The sequence below is a fragment of the Patagioenas fasciata genome, chromosome 3 (genome assembly GCF_037038585.1).
Source record: "Patagioenas fasciata isolate bPatFas1 chromosome 3, bPatFas1.hap1, whole genome shotgun sequence".
NCBI classification, from domain to species: Eukaryota; Metazoa; Chordata; class Aves; order Columbiformes; family Columbidae; genus Patagioenas; species Patagioenas fasciata.
The window spans coordinates 112,285,090-112,310,756 of record NC_092522.1 but is presented as its reverse complement, the minus strand read 5'-3'; the positions used below and the strand labels follow the sequence as shown (position 1 = coordinate 112,310,756).

Below are 25,667 nucleotides of genomic sequence, written 5' to 3'. Positions count from 1 at the left end.
TGAGTACCAACTACAGTAATACAGTCAAACTCTTTGTAATTAATTATCCTTTTTAAAATTAAGAAGTTTTCCTCAGTGAAATATTGCCACTGTAAAATTTTATGGGTTGACAAATCATATATTTTCTGTTAGGGATTGAAGGAAGAATACTTTTGCAATTTGCCTTGAGTGATGGTTACGTTCTCCATAACTTAACTGGAAAATGACTGAAAAAGCATTTTTATTCTCCCTAATTAGTCTCAGCTTCTTCCTATCTCTCATCCCAAATGCACACATGTAAATATATATATGATGAGAATGAGGCTTTTTTTTATTTTGTGGGTTTTTTTTTGTTTGCTTCTTGGTAAAGGCATTATTGCATTAGATCAAAGTTGGAAAACAGTCACTTTTACAGTATTATTTTTATAATGCTAGATCTATTTCTACCTTTTTATTGAAAACACAGTTTGACTGTCATTGCCTAGAGTGATTATAAGCAGTAAATAATTGCATTGGAGGCCTAAAGGGCCCACGAGTCACTAGCTTTTTAAAATTTGTTTTTCTTTTCAAATATTTGAATATTTAGATAGATATAGTTATCATTTTTAATCAGTTGAGCATTTTTACATTTTGGACACCAGGGCTACTAGATATATCATGCAAAAGCTGTGATCACAATGAAGCAAGTGCAAGAATGATATAATATCCACATTACAACTGAATTTTATCTGTATGCATATAATTGCCACAGTTAAATCTCTCTATTAGCTACTTACTTTCATGGGGAGAGGATGCTGTAGTGGTGGGATTTTCTCTCTGTGTAGGAGAGGAGCCCTCCTCTGGTCTGAAGGAGGAGGCAGAGCTTGCTTGGTTTTTGCAGGTGAGAAGCTCTGCTTCAGGGCAGCAGGAACAAAATACACTGTTATTTGGAACAGATTTTTGGGTCAGCAGTCCAGTCCTTTGCTGTTGTGTGACACTGTGTAATGTGTAGTGTAGTGTAGCTTCACCTCTGTGCTTGGGAAGATCACAGGACAGATCCTCCTAGAAGTTGTGCTGAGGTACATGGAGGACAGGGAGGTGATTTGAGGCAGCCAGCATGGCTTCACCAAGGACAAGTCCTGCCTCACCAACCTAGTGTGGTGGAGTGACTTTATCAGTGTACAAGGGAAGGGCTATGGATGTTTATCTGGACTTCTGTAAAGCCTTTGACACAGTCCCCCACAACATCCTTCTCTCTAAATTGGAGAGATATGGATTTGATGAGTGGACTGTTTGGTGGATGAGAAATTGGCTGGATGGTTGCATCCACAGGGTAGTGGTTAAGGGCTCAGTGTTCAGCTGGAGATCAGTGACAAGTGGTATGTCTCAGGGGTCTGTACTGGGACCAATGCTGTTTAATATCTTTGTCAATGACATAGTGGGATTGAGTGCATTCTCAGCAAGTTTGCAGATGACACCAAGCTGAGTGATTCAGGTGACATGCCTGAGGGATGGGATACCATCCAGAGGGACATGGACAGGCTAGAGAAGTGAGCTCATGAGTCATTCTCAGCAAGTTTGCAGATGACACCAAGCTGAGTGATTCAGGTGACATGCCTGAGGGATGGGATACCATCCAGAGAGACCTGGACAGGCTAGAGAAGTGGGCTCATGCCAACTTCCTGAAGTACAGCAAGGTCAAGTGCAAGTTCTTGCACCTGGGTCAGGGCAACTGCTGGTATTAATGCAGGCTGGGGGATGAAGGGATTGAGAGCAGCACTGTGGAGAAGGACTTGGGCATCCTGGTGGTTGAAACATTGGACATGAGCTGGCAATGTGCACTTGCAGCTCAGAAGGCCAGTCATGCCTTGGGCTGCATCAACAGGAGTGTGCCCAACAGGTTGAGGTGATTCTGTCCCTCTGCTCTGCTCTGATGAGATGTCACCTGGAGTCCTGTGTCCAGCTCGAAGTCCTCAGCACAGGAAAGACATGGAGCTGTTGGAGAGGGGCCAGAGGAGGCCACAAAAATGGTCAGAGGGCTGGAACAGCTCTGCTGTGAGGACAGGCTGAGAGAGTTGGGGTTGTTCAACCTGGAGAAGAGAAGGCTCTGAGGAGGCCTTATAGCAGCCTTTCAGTGCTTAAAGGGGACCTACAACAAAGCTGGAAAGGGACGTTTTACAAGGACCTGTTGTGATAGGACAAGGGGTAGTAGCTTTAAACTGAAAGAGGGGAGATTTAGATTAGATATAAGGAAGGGCGGTGGTAGATGCCTCATCCCTGGAAGCATCCAAGGCCAGGTAGGATGGGGCTCTGAGCAACCTGATCTGGTTGAAGATGTCTCTGCTCTTTGCCGGGGGTTGGACTAGATGGCCTTGTAATTGCTTTCCAATTTAAACCATTCTGTGGTTTTATAATCACTATGAAAAACTCATTTAATGTCATAAAGTTGGGGTTTATTTACTAGTTTGTTGTGTGGTGGGTTTGTTCCTGTTATTTGATGTTTTTTTTTTTCCCCTCTTGTGTGTTTGTTGTGTTTTGTTTTGGGTTTTGTTTTGTTTTGGTTTGGTTTTTTGTTTGTTTGTTTGGTTTTGGTTTTGGTTTTGGTTTTTTTTGTTCGTTTTTTTCTTCCTTTCCAGTCTTTGAGAGTCTTTTCCATTAGCAGGGTCTGGAGATAGAAGATATCATTGGTTTTGGTATCTTATAAGGGTCCCACGATCAATTTTTATCTTATGATTTCATGCTGATATTTCAAAATATGCAGTGTATAGCTCGAATGCTTGTTATGAATGTGTGACCATGTGTTTATGCTGTTTAGCAAGTTGTTTTGGTCCTTCTCAGACTTATCTTCAACCAGTTATTTCACGGTAATTTATTTCCATGAGTGATTGTCACAGTGTGTAGGTCTCCTAGTAACCTTCCTGTATGAGTTGTTTTAGGTGGAGCGTATTTATTGTCTCTTAAGCTCGTTCTCTTTCAATGTACTCCTGTTTTAATCTCCGCTTCCCCTGAAATGTTTGTTAGTGATCCTGAAAAATGTGACAGGTTCAGATGGGAATGTAGCTAACATACAATTTTAGTTTTGATGTAAAAATGTCTATTTGTTAATTAACATGTAGAGATAAAAACTGTATGACAAAATGCACAAATGAAATAATTTCCTGATTTAATGTGCATGATGAATTGAACCATTTTAAATCATTGAGACTGTTTTGCATGTGAATTTTTGTTAAGCATGTATTAATAAAACTACATATGAATGCACTGTACCAGAACGTAGGTTTTATAAAAACAAGAACAAACCAAACCCAAACCAACCAACTCCTCAACCTCCCAGAAAAAAACCAAAAATAACCCCCAAAAAAACCAAAAACATAACCAACCAACCAACCAAAAAAACCACCAAAAAACCACCAAACCAAACAAACAAAAAACAAAAAAACCCTAACCCACACACAAAACCTAAAGGCTGATCATGTTCATATAATATTAAATAAACTTAACTTTAATAAACATGATTTTTTTTTTTTTTAATGTGTTAAATTCAGGAGTGTTTAGGCATTTAAATGTTCTTATTGCACCTAGGTGAAGAATCACACAGAATCACAGGATGTTAGGGATTGGAAGGGACCTCAAAAGATCATCCAGTCCACTCCCCCTGCCGGAGCAGGAACACCCAGATGAGGCCACACAGGAAGGCGTCCAGAGTAGGAGACTCCACAACCCCCCTGGGCAGCCTGTTCCAATGTTTTGTCACCCTCACTGAGAAGTTTCTTCTCAAATTTAAGTGGAACCTCCTGTGTTCCAGTTTGAACCCATTACCCCTTGTCCTATCTCGGTTGTCACCAAGAAGAGCCTGGCTCCATCCTCGTGACACTCACCCTTTATATATTTGTAAACATTAATACGGTCACCTGTCAGTCTCCGCTTCTCGAAGCTAAAGAGCCCCAGCTCCCTTAGCCTTTCCTCATAAGGGAGATGCTCCACTCCCTTAATCATCTTTGTGGCTCTGCGCTGGACTCTCTCCAGCAGTTCCCTGTCCTTCTGGAACTGAGGAGCCCAGAACTGGACACGATATTCCAGGTGTGGTCTCACCAGGGCGCAGTAGAGGGAAAGGAGAACCTCTCTCGACCTACTAACCACCCCCCTTCTAATACACCCCAGGATGCCTGGCTCATGGTCATCCTGCTGTCCACCAGGACCTCCAGGTCCCTTTCCCCTACACTGCTCTCTAATAGGTCATTCCCCAACTTATACTGGAACCTGGGGTTGTTCCTGCCCAGATGCAAGACTCTACACTTTCCCTTGTTATATTTCATTAGATTTTTTACCTGCCCAACTCTCCAGCCTGTCCAGGTCCTGCTGGATGACAGCACAGCCTTCTGGTGTGTCAGCCACTCCTCCCAGCTTCATGTCATCAGCAAACTTGCTGACAGTGCACTCTATTCCCCCGTCCAAATCATTGATGAATATATTGAATAATACAGGCCCCAGTACTGACCCCTGAGGCACTCCACTAGATACAGACCTCCAACTGGACTCTGCCCCTAATGACCCTCTTATCCCTGATATGCCTTGAGATGGCACGAAGGATAAGTTTTTCCATCACTTTCCCAGGGATGGAGGTGAGGCTGACCGGTCTATAGTTACCCGAGTCCTCCTCCTTGCCCTTTTTGAAGACTGGAGTGACATTTGCTTTCCTCCAGTCCTCAGGCACCTCTCCCATTTCCCAAGACTTGACAAAGGTGATGGAGAGTGGTCCAGCTCCCTCAGCACTCGCAGGTGCATCCCATCCAGACCCATGGATTTATGGATGTCCAGATTGCCTAATTGCTCCCTAACCCAGTTCTCATGAACCGAGGCAAACTCCTCCATTGTCCTGTGACAATCTAATAATAGGATTTTGTTACAATGTTTAGCCAGCTGTTACAGAGAAAAAGTGCCGAACACTTTCCATGTGTCCTGCAGGGCTAGTTGGTATTTCAACATTTCATAAGCACAGTAAGTTATTGTTTTGTTTTATTAACTCAGAGATGAGCTTACCTCACAAATTCAACTTTGAATGTATTCAACATATTTTAGAAAAATATGTTTCCTTCCTGTTTAGGTGCTGTCTACAACTTATTACAGACTGTCCAAGTGCTATTCAGGAGGAGCTAGATCTCATTCGTGCTCTCGGCTACCTTGAAGAATTTGGTGTGAAAATATTACCGTTACAAGGTACTGTATGTTTTTATTCTTTATATGACTACTTGAATTGCAGGCATAAATAGTATGAGAAATGTTAATTGTATGAGTGTTGCACGAGTACACTAAAGGGTCCCTTCTCTGCCTCCGAACAGCTTACAAGCACACACCAAAAAATTATTTTTTAAAAAAACATTTTTCAGTTGATGTGAGGTAAGAAGGATGTCTGCATATGGTATCCATGTTTTGGGACTTATTTTTATTATAGCAAGACTTCTTAGCAGTTAGAGTACTGAGTATCTAAAACTCCTGGTGACTTCAGAAGAAATAGTTTGAGCTCACCTTTTATTTACAAGATAATCTGCCCTTGTTCATGTGCTGATGAGCTTTAAAATAATAGGTGAGAGAGTGATACTTCATGCATAGGCAGTTTTCATGTGTCCACTGGGCTGTTTCATTTTGAAGTATATAAAACCCTATGACAATGGAAGTGAGCTTTTACAAGGTATTTCTCCTGATGACTTGCGTAAAACTTTCAGTCTGTTTTGGAGCTCTGACTCCAATGGTGTGGAAAGTTGTTGGACAGAAGTTGGAAAGAAAGAATGATTATAGACAATGAGATAAAGGGGAAAATGGAATATATTACAATATATTTTATTGCTTATAGATTGTGACAAACTAAGAAAATTATTATAATTGCTTTGTGGTGGGTTGACCCTGGCTGGACACCAGGTGCCCACCAAAGCTGCTCTGTCACTCCCCTCCTCATCTGGAAAGGGGAGAGAAAATATAACTAAATGCTTATGGGTCAAGACAAGGGCAGGGAGAGATCATTCACCAATTACTGACATGGGCAAAACAGACTTGGCTCAGGGAAGCTGATTTGATTCATTACCAATCAAATCAGAGTAGCATAATGAGAAAATAAAAACTACATCTGAAAATACCTTTCTCCCGCCCCTCCCTTCTTCTCAAGTTCAACTTCACTCCTTTTTCTACCGCCTCCCCCCAGCAGCGCAGGGGGATGGGAAACTTGAGTTGTCTCTGCCGCTCCTTCCTCCTCACAGGGAAGACTCCTCACACTCTTCCCCTGCTCCAGCCTGGGGTCTCTCCTGTGGGAGACTGTCCTCCATGAACTTCTCCAATGTGAAGCTTTCTCATGGGCTGTACTTCTTTACGAACTTCTCCAACGTGGGTCCCTTCCATGGGGCACAGGTCCTGTCAGGACCCTGTTCCAGCGTGGGCTTCCCACGGTGTCACAGCCTCCTTTGGGCATCCACCTGCTCTGGTGTGGGGTTCTCCCTGGGCTGCAGGTGGATCTCTGCTCCACCGTGGACCTCCATGACTGCAGGGGGACAGCCAGCCTCACCATGGTCTGCACCATGGCCTGCAGGGAAATCTCTACTCTGGTGCCTGGAGGAACTTGTCCCCTCCCTTCTTCACTGGCCTTGGTGTCTGCAGAGTTGTTCCTCACACATACTCTCACTCCTCTATCCTGCTGCAGTTGTGCTGTTTTTTTTTCCCCCTTCTTAACTTTGTTATCCCAGAGATGCTATCACCATCACTGGTGGGCTTGGCCTTGGCCAGTGGTGGGTCCAGCTTGGAACCAGCTGGCATTGGCTCTGGTGGACATGGGGGAAGCTTCTGGAAGGTTCTTAGAGAAGCCACCCCTGTAACCCCCTGCTACTGAAACTTTGCCATGCAAACCCACTATACTTTATTAAAAAAAACCCACCACTTTTCTAAGTGAAAGCAATACAGGAGAGCTCATCTACCTGGTTTCCAGTGGAGCTTGAATATGTGGTGTGTGGGCAACCATGTCAAACTGCATGAACACAAGTGCTAAAAGCACTTGAAAAGAACTGGTTGAGAAGAGCACTGAGTACTGATGAAATGTACTGATGGTTGTGTTTTACCTCTGGCATTGGTGCAGAGAAATATTGTGATTTATGGAAAGCACTTGTGGGTCTATGGAAAATGAAGTAGAGGCTTTTAGTGGCTGTTGTGAATTTACTGTGATGTTCTCTTTTTGTTCTTTTTTTTTTTTTTCCAAGTATTCCTTCAAAGTGAGCTGATGCTTCATACGTGACATTCAGCAATCTTACCTTCTCTGGACTGAGAATAAGTCTGGTTTCTAAATCTTGCAATATTGCGTTGTTGACTTCCAGAGCTGAATTATTTTTAGTCATTTTGTTCATTCTGTAGAAAAGTATAGTTGCTTCGTATTTTTCAGTGTGGGCATAAAAGTATAGTTTTAAAAAAAAGTGGCTATGTAATTGTACATTGTCAGTATGTGTAATACTACTGATCTAGATTAATTAGTGTGTGTGAAATTCCTGCAATTTCATTGATGATCCTGGCTTATCCTTCATTATCTTTCATGTACATCAAATTATTAAGATTAAAATGGTATTAAAATTTTAAGGAAAGCCTTCAAACGGTAAGTTACTTTGACAGAGTGTTATTAAAATAATGTTAGGGATCAGTTATCCCCACAGTAAGAATTAGCAATAGACTTTTATTTGCTCTTTTATGTTTAGTCTTCTGTAGAGCTTTCCCCCCTACTTGTATTTTCAGCAAACTCAACGGCTAAGGTTGTGAACTACTATTATGATGTATTTTAATAAAATCTGGTTTGGAGATTCATTATTAACATAAAAGGTGAAGAAAAGTCCATCTTTAATTAAAGTGTTTGACCCATGCTATTATTTCAGATTACTTTTAGTTATCTTAGATATTTCAAAAAATCTTGCTTATACAGTCCGTGAGCAAAAACATTTTATTGCTGCATGCTAATATATGTGTGATAGAGTATTAAAAATGAAACTAAAAGTGTAACCTTTTCCCACTCCATTCTTATTTTTAGTCTAATTTGATTTCCAGAACTTATTGATAGAGTTTTCATTATGTGAGTGCTTCTTTGCTCTTTCTGAGAGGCCTAATATCATGTATTTTGAGCCCAATATGCCAATGCAGAGTTTGTCCCAATGTGCACAGTGATGTCTTACTGAATGTGAAGTGGAAGATCTGCAGGCTGTTCCTCTGTATTTTGAGAACTTGCATGGTATGAAAATTACCATTTTAAAGCAGCAGCCTGAAGTTAGCCACCCACTAACCAGCTAAAAAGAGCACTGAAATCAGTTCATGATATTCAATTATACAAGTAAAGGTAACTGTTTAATTCTTGGTGAAATCCTTTTGAAACACAGTACTAATTATAAGCTGCTCACGATACGGTTAACACAACCTGGTGGTTTGGAGGCTATCCTTTCACTTACTTGGAAAATATTTGTTTCCGTTAAAACAGCATGGACATTTTGCCCGTGATAGTTCTTCCAGTCTGTGTGATGTATCATGTTCACCCTAAAATAAAATACAGCATAAAATATTAGTTATTTACAACTTTCTGAATGAAAGCTAATGTCTGTTTTAGCAGTCTTTCTGAGAATGTTGGAAAAATGTTATTTAAAAGAAAAAGTATAAAGGTTAGCCACATTAATTTAAAAACATTGAGTCTGAAAACCTGAAACAAAAATAAGTTTTTGTTCAGGTCAGTCTCCCTCTTCTTCCTCCCTTCCCAGGCTGACTTGCTGGGGTTTGGGGCTGGATATATCGTAGTGTTATTTTAACTGTTTATAGGTGTAATTGAGGATCTGCACGCAAGTAACTTTGGGCCATTTTTCAGATTGTTTTGTTCATTCTTGTACTCTTTAACGTGCTCTCTGCGTCTACATTGTGTAACCAAAAATACAGCAGTAAGGTTAATCTGCACGGTCTCTAACACCAGCTCTTCTTTCAACAGTGCGATTGTGTTCCGATCGGCTTAGTCTCATCAAGGACTGTCTTGCTCAGTTGTCAACGAACTATAAGCAGTCTGCTAAGGTCCTGGGACTTGCAAATTTGCTAAGGGTTGCAGGTAAGCTGTGTTAATAAGACACTGAATTGCGATGCAACATGCTTTTGTGTTATGCTTTAGGACATTTGATTTGATTTGATTGCCAGAATGTGTGTTCAAATATATCACTAAAAAGTCATCTGGAAGAGCAGTCATTGGGGAGGAATGAAATATTTCACCCAAATGAAATATTTTGTCTGTAAAACAGCTGATATGGTCAGCTACTCTGACTGTTCACTAATATGTAAAATACAACCAGCCTTGTCTAATCTGGATTTCGACTAAAAGCTCATTTCAACTTGGAGGAGTTGTGACTGAGAATATTGTCTTTCAGTTAATTTGTAGTACTAAAATTCCAATAAATCTTATTGTCTCTGTCAAATTGATATAATAATAGTCCCATTTAAGTTAGAGGAAAAAAGTCACCTGTAATGCATAAACTTTAGGTGTTAGACTTTTGTCTATGCTTCATATATCTCCTCTGTGCACTAAAAATGATGCATTATCTTGAGGATAATTTTGAGGAGCTGAAAGTCTTCATTAATTGAATTCCGAGGTTATTAGTTTGTTTTTGGCTTTGTTTTTTTTTTATAGGCTACCAAAAGTGTCTGGCAAACCTTTTGATTTTTGGAAAATACTTCATCAGTGCAAATGCAAATACAATGCAAATGCTGTAGTTTTATGATGTAGAAATAGAATATAGAAATATAAAATACAAGTTGTTATTTCATGCAGTGAAAGGTGGGAGATGAGAGGGAGAAGGTACCATTTTAGTGGGGCTGGATTCGGTCTCTGTATGTGTTCATTTACCATGTCACCTCTCTTCTCTAGAACTGGAAAAACAGTCATAATTTCCCCTTTTCTTTTTTTTTCTTCACTTGCAAGACTTTTGGAAAATACTGTCTCAATAACAGTTCATAAGACAAGATTGCTATACAGCACTTTCCATCTCCTCTTTGCTTCCTCCCACACCAAGTTAAAATCTGGCAATTTTTCTTCTTAATATTCTGGGTTCTTTAGGCTAATGGTGCTGGTATTTGGTTTACTTTCTTTTTGCACCTAAATGATTCTCTTTGTATGAGAGAAGGAAAATGAAAATCCACAGTGATTCTATGAAGTTTAAAACCACAGAATATTTTCCTCCAGTAGTGTTATCCTAGTCCTTTAGTTGTAGATCAGCATCTCCATTACCCTGCTACGTACTTGTGAAGAGGCAACAAACTCGTGTCTCCTGCCTCCAGAGACTAAAAGATGAGAGGCAACATATATTAGGTAGAGGACTTCAGGGAATTCCTATAGAGCTCATTGATGTGGTAATGTCTGTGTGCTAGTGCTGTAATCACAGTGGCGCTTACTGAGACATCACTGAAAACAGAGATTTAGAGCCAGTCAATGACATGGCCTCCTGGTTTTCTCTTCCATATGGTTACTGGTCTGGAGAAAAGCAGAAGATGAATGTACAAGGTGGTTAATTTTTAAGCAGGTGAACAATTTAAAAACTTGTACTTATATTACAAATTAAATATTCTAAGAGTGTTGGGTGCTCTCACTTCAATGGTTAACCTTGGCAATAATGCTAATGATGGTTCCTGTGGTAAGTGTCGAATTTTAGTAGTACAAGTGTATTTCAAGAGTGAATCCTGGTAAGGAAGACACTTCTTTGGCACTTGTTTTTCCTATATTTTCTCTTATGGTAATGGACAAATAACTCAATCACTTTCAAAGTTATCTTTGGGTTATAGATTAACATATATCAGAAAGGAAAAAATAAAAAACATTTACAGTAGGGACTTTCTATGGTGGTGGATGTGGTGTGTTTTTTTTTTTTTCTTTTAAATAGGCAGTTTTAAGCTTTTGTGATTAAAAACCGTTTAACTGTCACTGAATCATTTATACAGAAATACTGTTTTCTGTACAGGTTATTAATGTACAAAGAACGTACGGATTCAGTATGAAAATACCATAGTTCTGAATTTTATCTGTATTTATATGAATTTTATCTGAACTCTTAGGAGATGTGCTGCGGAAAACAGGGTTCTTTCATTTTAAGAAACTAAGTATTTCTTTAATCTTTTTTAGTTTTTCTGGGCTGGAAAGCTATAAACAGCATACCGCTTCCATGCCATTGATGAGTATGCAGAAGAGTATCCAAAAGCATACAAAGAAAACACAATTGTGATCCCTGTCTTAAGTCGTGCATGCAAATGCAATATTTTTTCCACCAGATTAAAGAAAGTCTATAGAGCTTCATTCTTTATTTCTGAATTACTGCTGTATGTATTTCCAGTGAGTGCTGGAATATGTAACCTTACACTGAATTTAAAGTTGCATATGATTTTAATACCTAGATTAATAATACTTTTAAAACCAGATTTAAAGTGGAATGCTGACATGGCCTTAATCATAGTCAGTAAATGAAGAGTCTCATCAAATTTAATAGTAGGTATAAAAAAAACCTGAAAGCAAGACATGTAGAAATGGTATTTCTGTATCTATTGACTCAAAATTTAAGTTGTCGAGTTACAATTAATTATTAGTAGGATGAAGAGTTATTTTAGGACTGGGTAGCAAACACTAATATCATTCTACAAATTAGTTTATAGCCAAAAGGGTAGCTCATGCATACAGATTTTAAGTTTCATTTATCATTTAAACTGAATATTAGAAAAGGAAAACCTTTAAAAAAAAAAAAAAACCCAGTTTTATCACAGGTAGTCTTTGTTAGCAGGTTTAAAACTGCTGGCAAAGGGTGACTTGATTTCTATCAGCTTATGATGAAAGGGAACGGTTTTATGGAGATGCATTGGGAAGGTTAGGGATATTGAAAAAGAATCTAGGGATTGAACTTTATGGACTTGCGTAATGAAGAATTAGATAAAGCCCTGCTGGAAGAAAGAATTGGTTTTCATCCCTAATTGGTTTTCACTACCTATACAATTATCCTGATTTATGAGCTACCTTTGCTTTAAACGAAGTTCTGATTTTGTGTTGTGGAACATATTTACTGGTATTGGTTATACGTGTTCAAATTTGCAGTCCCTTCTGTTCCCAATTCACCGTGTATGTTACAGCAGAGTGATTCCTTGTGCTTTGTCTGTTAGCTGGAGGCATTTGTTTCAGCATTTTCCCCTTTGCTGCCCCTGCCACCCCACCCCATGTGATCACTGATTGTGAAAGACCTGCTTGCTACATCTAGCCATACCTACAAAAATTTTATACATGTTTATATATAGTGTATATAGTATTTGCTGTGGTATGCTATATATAATATGTAGCCTATAAACTCCTATGAGCATATATATTTTCATTCCAATTCTAAAAGAATGTATTTACTATGCATACAAGGGAAGAGTGCCCATAGTCATCTTCAAAGGGCTTTGGGAGCTGTGTTCTCTGAATACAATTTGTTTAGAGAGCAGCACTGAAAGTGAGTGATAGAATTTATATTCATACTTATCAAAGCTAAAATATTGCTTATATAATGATATATCCGCTACCTTCTTAATTGCTTTAAACTATTTGATTAATGATGGTAAACTCTACTCAAGCCTCACGTCACTACCTCTGTAAAGTAAGCACACAAGTATTATCTTAATTTCACAGATGGGCAAAGTGAGTGAGGGAGAACGTGCTCAGCATGACAGCCAGGAAATCTGCACCTGCTCAGGGAGCTGGAGCTGTTCTATGTCTTCTCATCCTCACGTAATCCACACTCTCATTTAAGAAAAGGTGTGAAAGATTTCACTTTATGTGATTACTTGCTTACAAAATAGAGGAGCAAAAAAGAGTTTAAAAAAAAAAGCTTATGTTTCAGAAATTAAGAGCGTCTTCTCTACTGTTGCTGTGTATCAAAAAGATCTAGTGAGCATTGCTCTTTATTACTTGAGTCAGGTTCTCTGTAAAAGTTTTCTGTTCACTATTTTCTTTTCTCACAGCTTTATATAGTAATTCATTTAATTTTGATACCTACAGGCTGATCTAGTAACTTCAATCTGTGCTCACTTTCGTGAGTCAAAGCTTATTTTTGAAATCCACTTTCCTCAACACCGATTTTCTTGCTTAACACGTGTGGAAGTAACCATATGGCTGGTTTCCAATCTCCTAAATGTAGGTGATACAGAATTTCTGGAGTATAGATACAATTTTGATACCATTTGACTTATAAATTTTTATCATATGGTTTCACTCAGGATAATGTTGTTTCATCCGCTCACAAATACAGCTTGCATCTTACTCAAAGTGTTTCAATAAGCTTTTCCTTTATATGACCCAAATTGGATCCAAACTTTTAAATTATATTGAAACATCCTTTATTTCTCAAGAAAAAATGGTTTTCCATGATTTCTGAGCTTCTGTGTTTTTTCTATCATCATCTGTCATCATAGAATTGTAGAATCATTGAGGTTGGAAAAGACCTTTAAGATCGAGTCCACTCTGTGAAGTCCACCACTAAACCATGTCCCGACAAACCTCATCTACACGTACATGGTCTTTTAAACACTTCCAGGGATGGTGACTCAGCCACTGCCCTGGGCAGCCTGTTCCAATGCCTGACAACCCTCTCTGTGAAAGTAATTTTTCCCTAATATTCAACCTAAACCTCCCCTCGTGCAACTTGAGGCCATTTCCTCTTGTTCTATCACTTGTCACTTGGGAGGAGAGACTCACACCTGCCTTGCTAGAACCTTCTTTCAGGTATAATGCCATATATACTTGTATTAACTTCTATCTGAAGGCTAAACATCATAATAAAAGGATATGAGAAGAACTTTGAAGACTTAACTCTTACTGAATGGAGCATTCCTTAGAATATAAATGCATTTCCCTTGTGACATAAGAAGGCATTTGAAGTAGCTGAACACACACAAACTTTCACAAATAGTAAAAGGGGAAGAAAAAAAACCAAACCCTAAGCTGTCCTTTCCAGTTTCTGAATTTCATTTGTTTGAGTCTGGATGTCAGACTTTAACATTATGGCTTAATGCAGAATTACTATGTAATATAATATGGTCACCATTTTAATGTGTTGTGGGTTGTTTTTTTTTTCCTCACTGAACCTTTCTTGCTTTTAAATCTTTGATGTCTGTTGAAATGGCAAGGGGAACAATTTAGGATTCAAAACTTGCACTTTCATAAGGCTTTATTATTAAAAATGCCTTCAAGTGGGATGTCACAAAGCAGAAGCAGTGAATTTTGTTATGTTTGAATAGAAGAGCGAGACTGTACTGCTGGTGTGCGGCGAGTGGTATTTTAAGTGGCTGCACTGTAGAGGTGATGAAAACCACGTGAAAAGGGACTTGGGCTGTGCATGGGGGGATTCACTAGTTGTGTTGGAGCTGATGGGTTTTTCTGTGGTGTAACAGCGTGTGTCAAAACAATGAAGTTTAAATGAGTGGAGATAAGATAAGCAAGTATTGCCATGGACTTGAAGGAGAATAATTGTTATATTTTATGCTTGCGCTTTTTTAAAACATGAGGAGATGTATCCCACTATATCAAAGCTAATCAGCCAGCACATTGCAAATGGGGAACTTGTCAGGATACAACTGCTTGAGTGTGGTTAAGAAGAAGAGCATTCCTTGCAACAACTACCTAAAGGGAGGTTGTAATGAGGTGGGGTTTGGTCTCTGCTCCCAAGTGACAAGCAATGGGATGAGAGGAAATGGCCTTAAGTTGCGCCAGGGGAGGTTTAGATTGGATATTAGAAAAAAATTATTCCCAGAAAGCGTTGTCAGGCATTGGAACAGGCTGCCCAGAGAAGTGGTTGAATCACCATCCCTGGAGGTGTTTAAAAGGTGTATAGATAAGGTTCTTCAGGATGTGGTTTAGTTACAGTGTTGGGTTAACAGTTAGACTCGATCTTAAAGGTTTTTTCCAACAAAATGATTCTGTAAGTGTTCCTCCTCTCTTCCCTCCATTCCCACTGATTTTTAAATAGTAATAGATAGCAGTGATTATTTTGTCTAGCTGAAATCTGAGGGACAATAGTTTGGTTGTTTCTCTTGCCTTTTTGTGTTTGCTACTTAATCACATCTCCGTAAGTAGAAAAGCTGTCAGGGTGAAGTGGTCACCAGAAGGTGAGTGGCAAGTACGGATCTCTTGCTTATAGAAATGACAGTTCACATTTAGCTTGAGTAGACAGAAGCACGTCTTTGTCATCTCTAATTGCTTTTGCCCGAATGAGAAGTTCCCAGCTTCCAGAGGGCAAATTTTGCAACAGAGGAGCCTTGGCTGTGATTAATTTGCAACATCATGTGTTGGCACTATATAGAGCAAGAGGCCAAAAGATACAGTGATGAGAAGCCAACCTGTTCTCCCAGCTGACTAGAGTTATAATGTGCTGGGATTAGGGAAATCTTGATTGAGTTCAATAATTAAGGTAACTTTGCCTCTCTGAATGTCATTCTAGTGCAATTGCTAGATCTTTTCTTTCTCAAAGCTTTAAAAAGAAGTTTGCCATGCTTGCGTTGATGTATCTGCAATGTAGAGTTAAAAATAACAGCTATGCAATTTAAGAACATGTACTCTTTAAATGGTTTTCGGAACCGGATCTGTTTAACCTTCTGAAATATTTGCATTTCACAAGTTGTAGTAATACACTTTCATAAACCAGTGCCCTTTTCAAATGACTGTAACAGCAGTGACTGCGTAAAATTGCTTTTAATAATAGGGGGAAACATGAACAGGAAGCTTGCATCAAAAAAATCCACTCAATTTTATTAGGTTTTTGCCATCCTTCTTTCCTAAATTAAAATGAATACCATGAGATTATTTTTCTTGTGCGTGTTTAGTCACCTTCTCATTTTGTACATGGACATGCACGCTATGTTGAGCAGAAGCGTGGACGAACTGGTTTCAGTAAAATAAATAACTTTCATTCTCCTGTGTTCATTCTAAATTGGAAAAAGCTTAAAAAAACAGATGACTGGTAAAGAGTGACAGGTATAAATGTTATTTGTATTGACTATAACTGGCTTTTAGAAGGAGATGAGTTGTCTGATTAGATTTTCTTCTGTGAATGCTGATGTATTAAAATTAAGGTCAGGATATTTTCCTACAGCGATACTTGATGAAACTTTTTAGTGAGAAGGAATCAATAGTATCTGAAGTGTTTCTTTTGGCTCGTAACTGAGGGAAGAGGCATTGTCCAGAAGCTCTGGTGACCAAGATGCATGTATGACCTGAAAAAATAGTTTCAGTTCTACTCGCTAAGTTTATGAGGGTGGGTACTTTCAGGTACCTGTGTCTTCCAGGTCCTGTGAATCATTTGGTTCTATGAAGTGAGGTTTAAACTGGGGATTTGTATACTGTAACAAAACAATTAAAAATTTCAAAATTCTTCTATTACAATTTACGGAAGCTTTTTCAATGTCAGGATTTCAATTTGTATTTCCCTTACCTCAAATATGAGTTTTAATCTATGACTTGGCCATCTTTTTAACCTGGACATGCTATGTAGTTCTTTTTAGCCAGCTATACCAATGACTTTTAAAATACGTGACTGTTTCAATTGTTTCCTTCAGGAAAAAGCAGATAACTTCATATCTGCTTCAATTTGAAGACAAGCTTTTCATGTTTTTGCATATAGTTTTCTTAAGAAATAAAGTAGGAAGCTTAAGTCAACCATTAATTCTGATTATCTAACTAATTAAAGTGTTGAATTTTTCTTACAGGAGATGACCAGATGGAGAGAAAAGGTCAAGTTTTAATCCTTTTAGTGGAACAAGCTCTCAGTTTCCAAGACTACAAAGCAGCCAGCATGCATTGCCAAGAGCTCATGGCCACAGGTGAAGGGAATAAATGGGGGTGGTGTGGGATGATGGTGGTAGAAACCTGAGTTTTGACTCTTGGCTTGCTGTGAAGTGTGATATGTCGATTGGTCCATTTCATTCAAAAATCAATTGCATTTTGTTTGTGGAAATCAGCTGACATCAGCCTGTCAACTGTAGAAGGCAGGTGGTATGAAATATGAGAAATCCTGTTGTCATGGAAGAGGAACTCCAGGTAGGCATGGAACTACAAAATGCTTAAGCCTCAGTGACGTCTGGAGCAATGTTGTCTTTTTCTAAATCAGTTTAGTTCACTGATATCTCTCAACTGAAGTTACATACTGCCATTTAGGTAATCTTTTATTTTTTGCATTAGAAGCTCAAAAATATGACCCAGTGAGGATTCCATTTTTAATTTTCTCTTCAGTATGTGTTTTATTGCAAGAAATCAAAAGAAGTAGCTTTAATTTGTCATGTTGTTTAAATTGTCATGTTGTTTAAATTGTGTTTGCTGTCTTTTAGTATTATGTTTTTGTGAATGCATGTTCATATGCAACATTATTCAGATTAAACATGTATGTTGGTCCATACATATTCATTATCATTTATATGCAGCATATTTCTTCTCAGTAAAATTCTTTATGAAAATATATTTCAATATCTTTCTTAAGCTGTGTTTCAGTTTGCAAACATTCATTCATATAGTGTAAAATCTTTCTCTACAGTCGCTGTCTGATTTGTTCATTTTAATTTTGTTAGCCAGTTGGGTAGGGGATCTTATATTTAGTTTTCAATCTGTATTCTAGACTGTAGTAATAAGGGCTGACTTTGGTTTCCAGCTAAGTTGTGTGCACATTATAAAATACAGTACAGATATCTTTAAACTGGGCTTACTGATAAAAGATGTGTGTGATATATAGGAGCTGATGAGATGAGGAGACAGCCAGATTCCTGTAATCTCCTCCTCATGCGGAGAAAATGGATCCTAGCTGTGATATTTCTTTTGCAAGATAAAAACATGCTAATATTTTTGCCATATGTAATAAATAAGTACGTGGAATAGAGATGTATACAGCAAATACTATATGTAATAAGGCAGTTACTGAACTATTAGACCTGTAACCTTAGAGGACTTTCCTATATGCCTCTGGGAACCACAATTTCTCATCCTTTCTACGCTGTGCTCCTCTCAAACAGGTAAAAATATGTGACTTGAGGTAACAGGGATGTGTAGGTCTTTTAGATGTCTATATTTCTATCAAAACCCTTAAATATTTATGCTATTTATGTAATTTGTATATGCCAGAGTATGAATAGAAGTAAGGGACATATTTATCAAGATACTAAGGAATATGCAATTTGTTCCTTGATCTCTTTCCTGCCTTGAGATTGAGGGAGAAAAAAAAAATCTCAGATGAATTGAGGTTTTCTTAAAATATCAAGTGATCTATTTTACACTTCATTTTTTACGGCCCTTCCAGTAAGGTGTTCAATATCATGCTCTGAAGTAAAATATGTTTTTGTTATTGCAATATGTAAAAATATAGTTAGTGTGCAGTCTTCCACATATCTATTGTACCGATATCTACAACATGATAATAACAAATTTCGTATGTGTTTGGTCAGTCTAAAGTTGAGTTATGTCTCTGTTTGATGGAGCCTTTATGGTTCCATTCTCAGGAGCTGTTAAGTGTCGGCAGGAATGCCACCTGCCCTCCTTTATCTCATCCAGTAAGAACTATGCAGCGTCCTCCTATCACTTGCGAAGCTTACGGACCTCAGGAAAATGTTTTGTGTTCCCTTGTAGGTTATTCTAAAAGCTGGGAAGTCTGCAGCCATCTTGGGCAATCGGAAGGCTTTCATGATTTGGGGATGCGTCAGGAGCTCATGGCTTTTGCGCTGACACACTGTCCCCCAAGTGCCATAGAGGCCTTGCTGGGAGTGAGCAGCTCGTTGCAAACCCAGGTGGGTGTTTCTGAACCTTCTTTCATGCAAGTTCAATGCTTTCCAAAGTAAAGAAGACTTAAGTTTGTTCCCTAAAGTTCCACCCCTGAAGAAGTGTATATTTGTTGTTCTGTGTTTGTCTGGTTTCACCGTTACATTTAAACAAATATGGTCTCTTTATAAGCATTTTATATTTTTAATTGTCTTCTCAGGGAGAAGTACAGTTGTATTGTCTATCTTCAGTATTTTGAATCTGTTAATGTAGTGCCCAATTTAAACATTCTGTTTACAAATGCAGTTAAATACTTTTTTCCAATGTTTTCCAGGTTCTTTTACCTGTTTACACCTTGTAACAGAACTTCATTAAATGCCCACATAAATGCTGATTAAATGTTTATTCTTACATTTTTATGATCTCTACCCAATATACAATGAAGTTCTTTTCTCGCTGGTTTCAACCATGTAATGGTTTTAACAACTACAGCAGGCTTCATGACTGAGCCATCTTTATTAACTCTGCAATGACTGTCTTGATAGAATCAGGTCTTAGGTGTTCAGCTGATCATATTCTATATAGGAGAACACATAATTATGCCATTTAAATGCAAGTTATGTCACAAAGACATACCAGACCTTTTGAAAAGTTCTATTTCAAACTGCAGTGCAGTGGTTTGGATTGTCTGGAGGTTTAATTTCTGTTCAGTGTAACTGTGACTTGGTACTTTTACTGTTACTTGTTTAAAAGTTTATATTTGTCCTAGTTGTCTACCAAGTTTACAGTGTCCATGGAAACATCTTAGAGGCTTGCATTCTGTGTCTGAAGAATGAGGGAGAAAGGAGCAATAGCTACAGTACATATGCGGTCTAATTAAGGCAGCTGCAAGCATGTAGCCTTTTTGTTTACAAAATTGCTTGTATAGCAACATGTATGAGAAATACAGGCAACATATGGAGGCACTCTGTGCTGTTTCAGTTGTGGGATAGCAGAATAAAACGCTACAAAGGATTTGAAACAGAGAATAGCTTGCAGGAGCTAGACTATTTCTTTCACCATGAAAGCACTCAAATTTGAGAGGTAGGTTCAATTATGAGCTTAAACACAAGTGGAATCTTTGCAGAACTGATACCTGTACAATACGGAAGTACAAGCTTCTTTCTCCCTTTATGTACCTATACCTAGAATTAGAGTTTGAAATCAAACGAATTTTTGCCACTGCATAAATGAAAATTTGCTAGACTTTCTGTCAGTTCACTGCCTCTGTATCCATGTCTCATTCCTTCTCAAGGCTTCGTGTCCTATTAGTTGTAGTGTAACTGTTTGTTACCCTCTTGCATCTGACTTCTCCAAGGGCTAAAGTTCTGTTGTCTCCATTCACAAAACCTGAGACTGAATTTGTAGCTCAGGTTTCTTTGTCAGTGCAGTATCATGTGTAGCAAAAGTGCACTGATGATTAATTCAGTATTTGCCCCAAAAACCAAGCTCAAATTGTGATTTCTGTCAGAGGATGTTTAACCAGTTCCTTCTGCAGTTACATTTTCTTTAAACTAAGTGTAAACTTTTCAGCTCAGTTCATTCATGGTCCTATATGTTCTGTCCAAGCACTCTGTATGTACATAGATAGATGTATGCAAAAAACCTTTATCAGAAGGTCATGCTGACCAGATGACTCTAAACAAGATAAGAATCTTTTGGGGACCTTCATTAGTTTTATGGCCTGTAGAAATTCTGCCTACAGAACTATTGTCTCGGGTAACCACTTGCCTCTGTGGAGTCGCCCAGTACCTCAGAGGCACAGTTCAGATACTGGATGTTTTTCATGGAAGTTCTGTAGCACAGCAGGTTGCATGTAATTAGAAAAAAATAGTCAAATATAATTTAAAAAATATTCTTACACTGTGTGAAAAATATTGTACAAAATCACAGAGAAGGGAAGGTCATTTTGCCTAGGGACTACAACAGTGAGAAGATGTCAAAGATAGCTTTATGTTCTTCTCTTTGTCTTCCCCTACACATTTATTTTTCATCAGAATTTCTTGGGTTTCCTACAATGTCAGTCATGATTCTTGCATTTGATTATTTGATTGGTAAGAGATGATATTTATTTTGTGGTTATAGATTCTTTATCAGGCTGTGAATTACCAATTCATTCCTTCAGAAGGAGCTGAGAATATAAATGTATCAGGACAGTCTTCATCGAACAGTAAGGATGCAGAGGTAAGCTTAGAGAGAATTTTTAAAGTAATAATGATTTTGTTCTGCATTACGCTGAAGAGTGGAATTGGAGTTCTTAGCAATATCTACCTGTTTACTAGATAAAATATTAAAGACATTTACTAATTTTTGGTTTTAGACTTTTTAAGTTCAAGGTTTTGCTTAGTGTTATACTTACTTGATACTTAGTCCATGCTGATTTTTCATTGCTTCTTTCTACACAGTCTTAGCACCATATTAAAAACCAAAACAAACAACAGCAACAAACTGAACAAACAAACACACCATAAACTCAGAGTCAGGAGAAAACACAACAAAACTTAAACCAATAATGCACATTAATGTTGGTTTGATTTTCTTTTTTATGTCCAAACTGCAGAGCAAAGCATTTGAAAAGAAACCTGAGCTATATATTTAATTTAAAGCTGACTTGAGTTAAACTTATTTTTTCCCTTTGTTCTGTGCATCATGAAGTTTATGACTTCTTAGCCATTTTAAAACTTTCATATTAATATATTGCATGGGAAAATATTTTTATGTGTAAGATTAAAAGGAACGTTGAGTTTTGTGGGAAATAGAGGCAGGGCAGCAGGAAGATAGTCCATTATACTTTCTGCTTTTCATGTTTATTATTTAAACAAGTTTTGTACATGTACTATTATAAGCATATTTCTCTCTTTAAAGAAGATGCGATTACCTATTTATGAAAGAATGTTTTTTTCATCCTCTTTGGAGTGGAAAATTAAAAGTTTAATTTATTTTTTCTCTGTGTTCTGTTTAATGATGTTTTTCTGTAGATGATAAACAGATCTTGGGGGGCTGGAAGGGGCAACCTTAAAGAAATACAGGAAAGAAGAGAGAAAGAAAGGAAAAAGATGATTCATGTTGCATAGTCTGGTATTTTGAGAAAATTATCTGAGGCGTAGCATCCTCAATGTCATTATACCCTTGACGAATTTTTGCCAAAGACAGCTGTAGATGGAATACACTGGTCTTTGCCTTTGGTAAATTTAACACCATGTGGCTTAAACCACACCTCTCTTTCATGTTACTGCAATGGGAACATATATATATATATATGCTGATATTTTGAGTAGTTTTTTTATATATGTATAGGCATATGTGCATACTTTGTATTCATATATGCATATGTAAACATACATGTACATATTTGCACATGTGGAAAATAAATGAGCAGAGAAGTAAAATAGCCCTGAAAACAGTGTGCAGAAGAAGAGAACTTACGACACTACGTATCTGCTAAAATCAGTGATATGAAGAGCAGGTCTGTTCACTGGCACAAATGTTTTTTATTTTTCTGGAAATTGGTAAATAAACCTCTTTGAGAGGAAGACTATTAAGTAGATGTTGATAAAATTGTGGAACCTTCTGATGTGGGTGTGGGTAGGTATGTTTACAATATTTCAATGTACATAACAAATTTGTCATGCATCACCTTTCATATGCTGTAGTACTATTGACTGTATGTTGTGACAGAACAATTATACATGCATATAAATGATTCAGAAGTTATGCAAAGGTGTATCAGAGTTGAGTAAACTCACTAATTAACTTCATTACCAGTTCAGTTTGGATATCTGAAGCAATTTTCATTATGCTGGGGAATTTATATTCAGAAAATTATCCACTCTTAATTTCTCCAATATGTCTTTCATTTCCCCGCCCCCCCTTGATTGTGGTTGGTTGTCTGTTTAGAATTGGAAGTGGGCAGAGAGTTGACCTGGCAAGTTTGTATGTTGCTGGATTGAGGTTTGTTTTTCTTTCTGTTTTAATACAGCTTCTTGGCATGTCATATTTTAGACTGTTACACTATGACATGAGTTCAGTATATTTGCTAATTCTGTCTTTTTGTTCTCTCTCAGTTGACTTAATAAAGATTTGTAGCTTCTTTCACTTCTTGCAATGACGCAGGAGGAAACATAGCCAATAACTTAGTCACTGTATAACCCTTTCTTTGTTACAGACATCTGAAATGTTAGAAAAGCAATATATTCAATAACCTGGTTTCTCTGACTTAACTGAATCCCATAACTGCAAGTCTCACTCAGCTAAATCCTCGTGCTTCCCCTTTATCGTCTTGCACAGCATTTCAGCTTCTTCAAAGACAAAAACTAATATTATTTTTTCCCTTTCTTTCTTTTTCACTTACATCCTGATTAACTTATAGCATCCTTTTCTGAAGGAGTTTCTTGCTTACCGATACCTTTTCAAATTGGTACTCTAAATGTAATTTTCCTTATCTTGGTTTGACTCAGCTTTTTTTAGCATACATGTGTTGGGGCATTTCTGTCCCTGTTGCATTAAAAATACAAATCTGTAAGTAAATCAACTTTCTCTGTCAAAGCTTTACTGATCTTTTTTTACTTCTTCTTACCTTTATCTAGTATTGAATCATTAGTTGCCACTACCTTTTTTTTTAATTATACCACTGTACATTACCAACTGTTCATACTTGTCAATCATTCTTCTCTTGAACTCCTCCCTAGAAACTTCTCAACTAATTTCATTTTTGTATTGTTTTAACCTTTTCCTCTGAAACTATTTTTCCAATGAAACTTGCAGAAATCTTGACAGCAGCTGGCTACATATCTTCACAAATTGTATAGAAATGTGTCATTTAATATTGCTGTCATATTGACTTCCATATAACTTTTCTTAAAGTTTTTGGTGGTCCTGTTCGGAAGGAAATTTGTGATTGCCATGGTTAAGATGCATGTAATTATTCTGTCGGAGCTAATACATTTGCACAAGGATGTATCTCATTACCTTATAGTGCCAGCTTGTCACTCTTGATTCAGCTCATGGGATCCAGTGGAGAAATTATCCTTTGGAAGCTACAATGATTACAACATAATGGATTATTTTTTAAGCAAAATATTCTGTTTCGTCCTTTTTTTTTTTCCTCTTTGTGTGCTGCAGATGCCTTAACAACTAATCTTGTGCTTCTTAAACAAAATATCTCAGTGAGAAAATTAAGATCTTGATTCATGAAAAGCATTTCAGAGTAGTATTGCTAACATTGTTAGATTAAAATGTAACGCTTGGTCATGGGAGGCTGTGTTGTGTATAAGAAGCAGAAACAATAACCATCAGTTGCCTCGTAAACGAGCTCTGACTTTGTTACATCTGCGTAATACTTAAAACATGCATTATATCTGTTATGAATAAAATAATTCTCTTACACATTTGAACATGAAAACTTAATTACTGTAAAGCAGCACATAAGCACAAGGGAAATGTATAGTTTCAAGTTCCCTTGAAAACCTCTTTGATAGGGGAGCAGACCTAATTTCTAGAGAAGAGCATCATCAGAGTATAGGAATGGTTTTCTTCATAGTTGCTTAAAGAAAATAAGATTTCCGATTAATAGAACATTAGCATCTTCTTTGCTTTTGGATTTTTTCCAAGTACTAAATCTGGGAAAAGACAGGATCTTTTAAAACATTTCTGTACTTTAAATTGGTACGTCATGCATTTTTATCACCACTGGTTAGAAATAGTTAGGGAATGTTATATTTATATAGAATGCACTGGGAATTCTTACACCTGGAGTCATTGGAACCTCAGGGCAGAATTAATGCTCTGGCTGCTGTTTCAGATAGTTGTGACTTCTTTTATTTTTAATGTTTATCTTGAGATCAACAGGAGCTGTGTTTTGTGGTTTAGTAAATGTATTGGTTTTAATTCCGTGATACCTCAATTAGAATTCTTCTTTTAGGAAGAGATTGCTGTAATTCCTGAAGGAATCATGTTCATTTACAGTGTCACTGAACTCTTGTTCATATAAGGAGAAAAATCTCAACGTGGAACTCTGGATGTGAGATATTTGAACTCCTGTTGTAGTCAATGGAGATCCAGTCAATGATGCACAGAGAATAATACAGTTAGTTAGCCATTAGGTGCTTCATTCAGTTCATTAATCATAGATACCAACAATTTGAGATGCCCCAAGTTATCTTCCTGTCCTTTAGCTACTGACCCAAAAATGTGTGTGTCCTCTGCCAGATTTACAAGTGTTAAGCAGATTTCTTAATTACTGCCGTGGATCTCAGAGGGTCGTCAAATCCTGTGTTTAAGTGGTTGAATCAAATGCATTGTGTATGGTTAAGGCTGGATAGCTTTTTCAGCACTAGTGAAGTTACAGATCTAATAAGAACTTAGACCTCCAGTGACACTTGAATTTTGAACTGAACTGTTTTTGCGGTTTCCCACCTTGTGTCTGCAGGACTGGAGTTTTCAATTAGACTGGTTCATTAGCAGCAACGTACATTACAAAAAGAAAGAACAAACCAACCCCAAAACAAAACCCTCCAAAGCACGAAACATCAATGTAAAATGAACATGAATACTTCTATAAAAGAGACTATTTTCAATTCCTCTTTTCCAATGGGGGTACCAAAAAGAGAAAAAGAATACGAAAAGCTAATACTTGATGTTGTGTCTTCTGAACAGAATCTATTCCACCTCATTTTGTTTCCTTCATAATCTTAATTAATATAGATTCTTAATGCATAATGTGTATACAGTGTATGATTTTTGCATGTTTTGATCCTTGCACCTTGACTAATTGTCATTGAAGACAAAAAAATCCATGTTGCAGGTGTTTTAATTTATTCATCTCTCTTCTCTGCCTTGTATAAAAATAGTTAACTTTCTTATTTGTCCTTGCATGTATACATATAAT

The 25,667-nt window shown here is 37.6% G+C and overlaps 1 protein-coding gene across 3 annotated transcripts in view; it reads left to right on the top strand.

Annotated features, from left to right (window-relative positions):
* NBAS (NBAS subunit of NRZ tethering complex) overlaps positions 1-25,667 on the top strand; it is a 185,089-nt gene that overhangs the window by 57,817 nt on the left and 101,605 nt on the right. For all 3 annotated transcript variants that reach the window (XM_071807074.1, XM_065834472.2, XM_071807075.1), the window contains exons 31-35: positions 5,063-5,175; positions 8,945-9,058; positions 16,711-16,824; positions 18,614-18,771; positions 20,867-20,965. In XM_071807074.1, the coding sequence (XP_071663175.1) occupies positions 5,063-5,175; positions 8,945-9,058; positions 16,711-16,824; positions 18,614-18,771; positions 20,867-20,965 (598 nt within the window). The remainder of the gene's footprint in view (positions 1-5,062; positions 5,176-8,944; positions 9,059-16,710; positions 16,825-18,613; positions 18,772-20,866; positions 20,966-25,667) is intronic.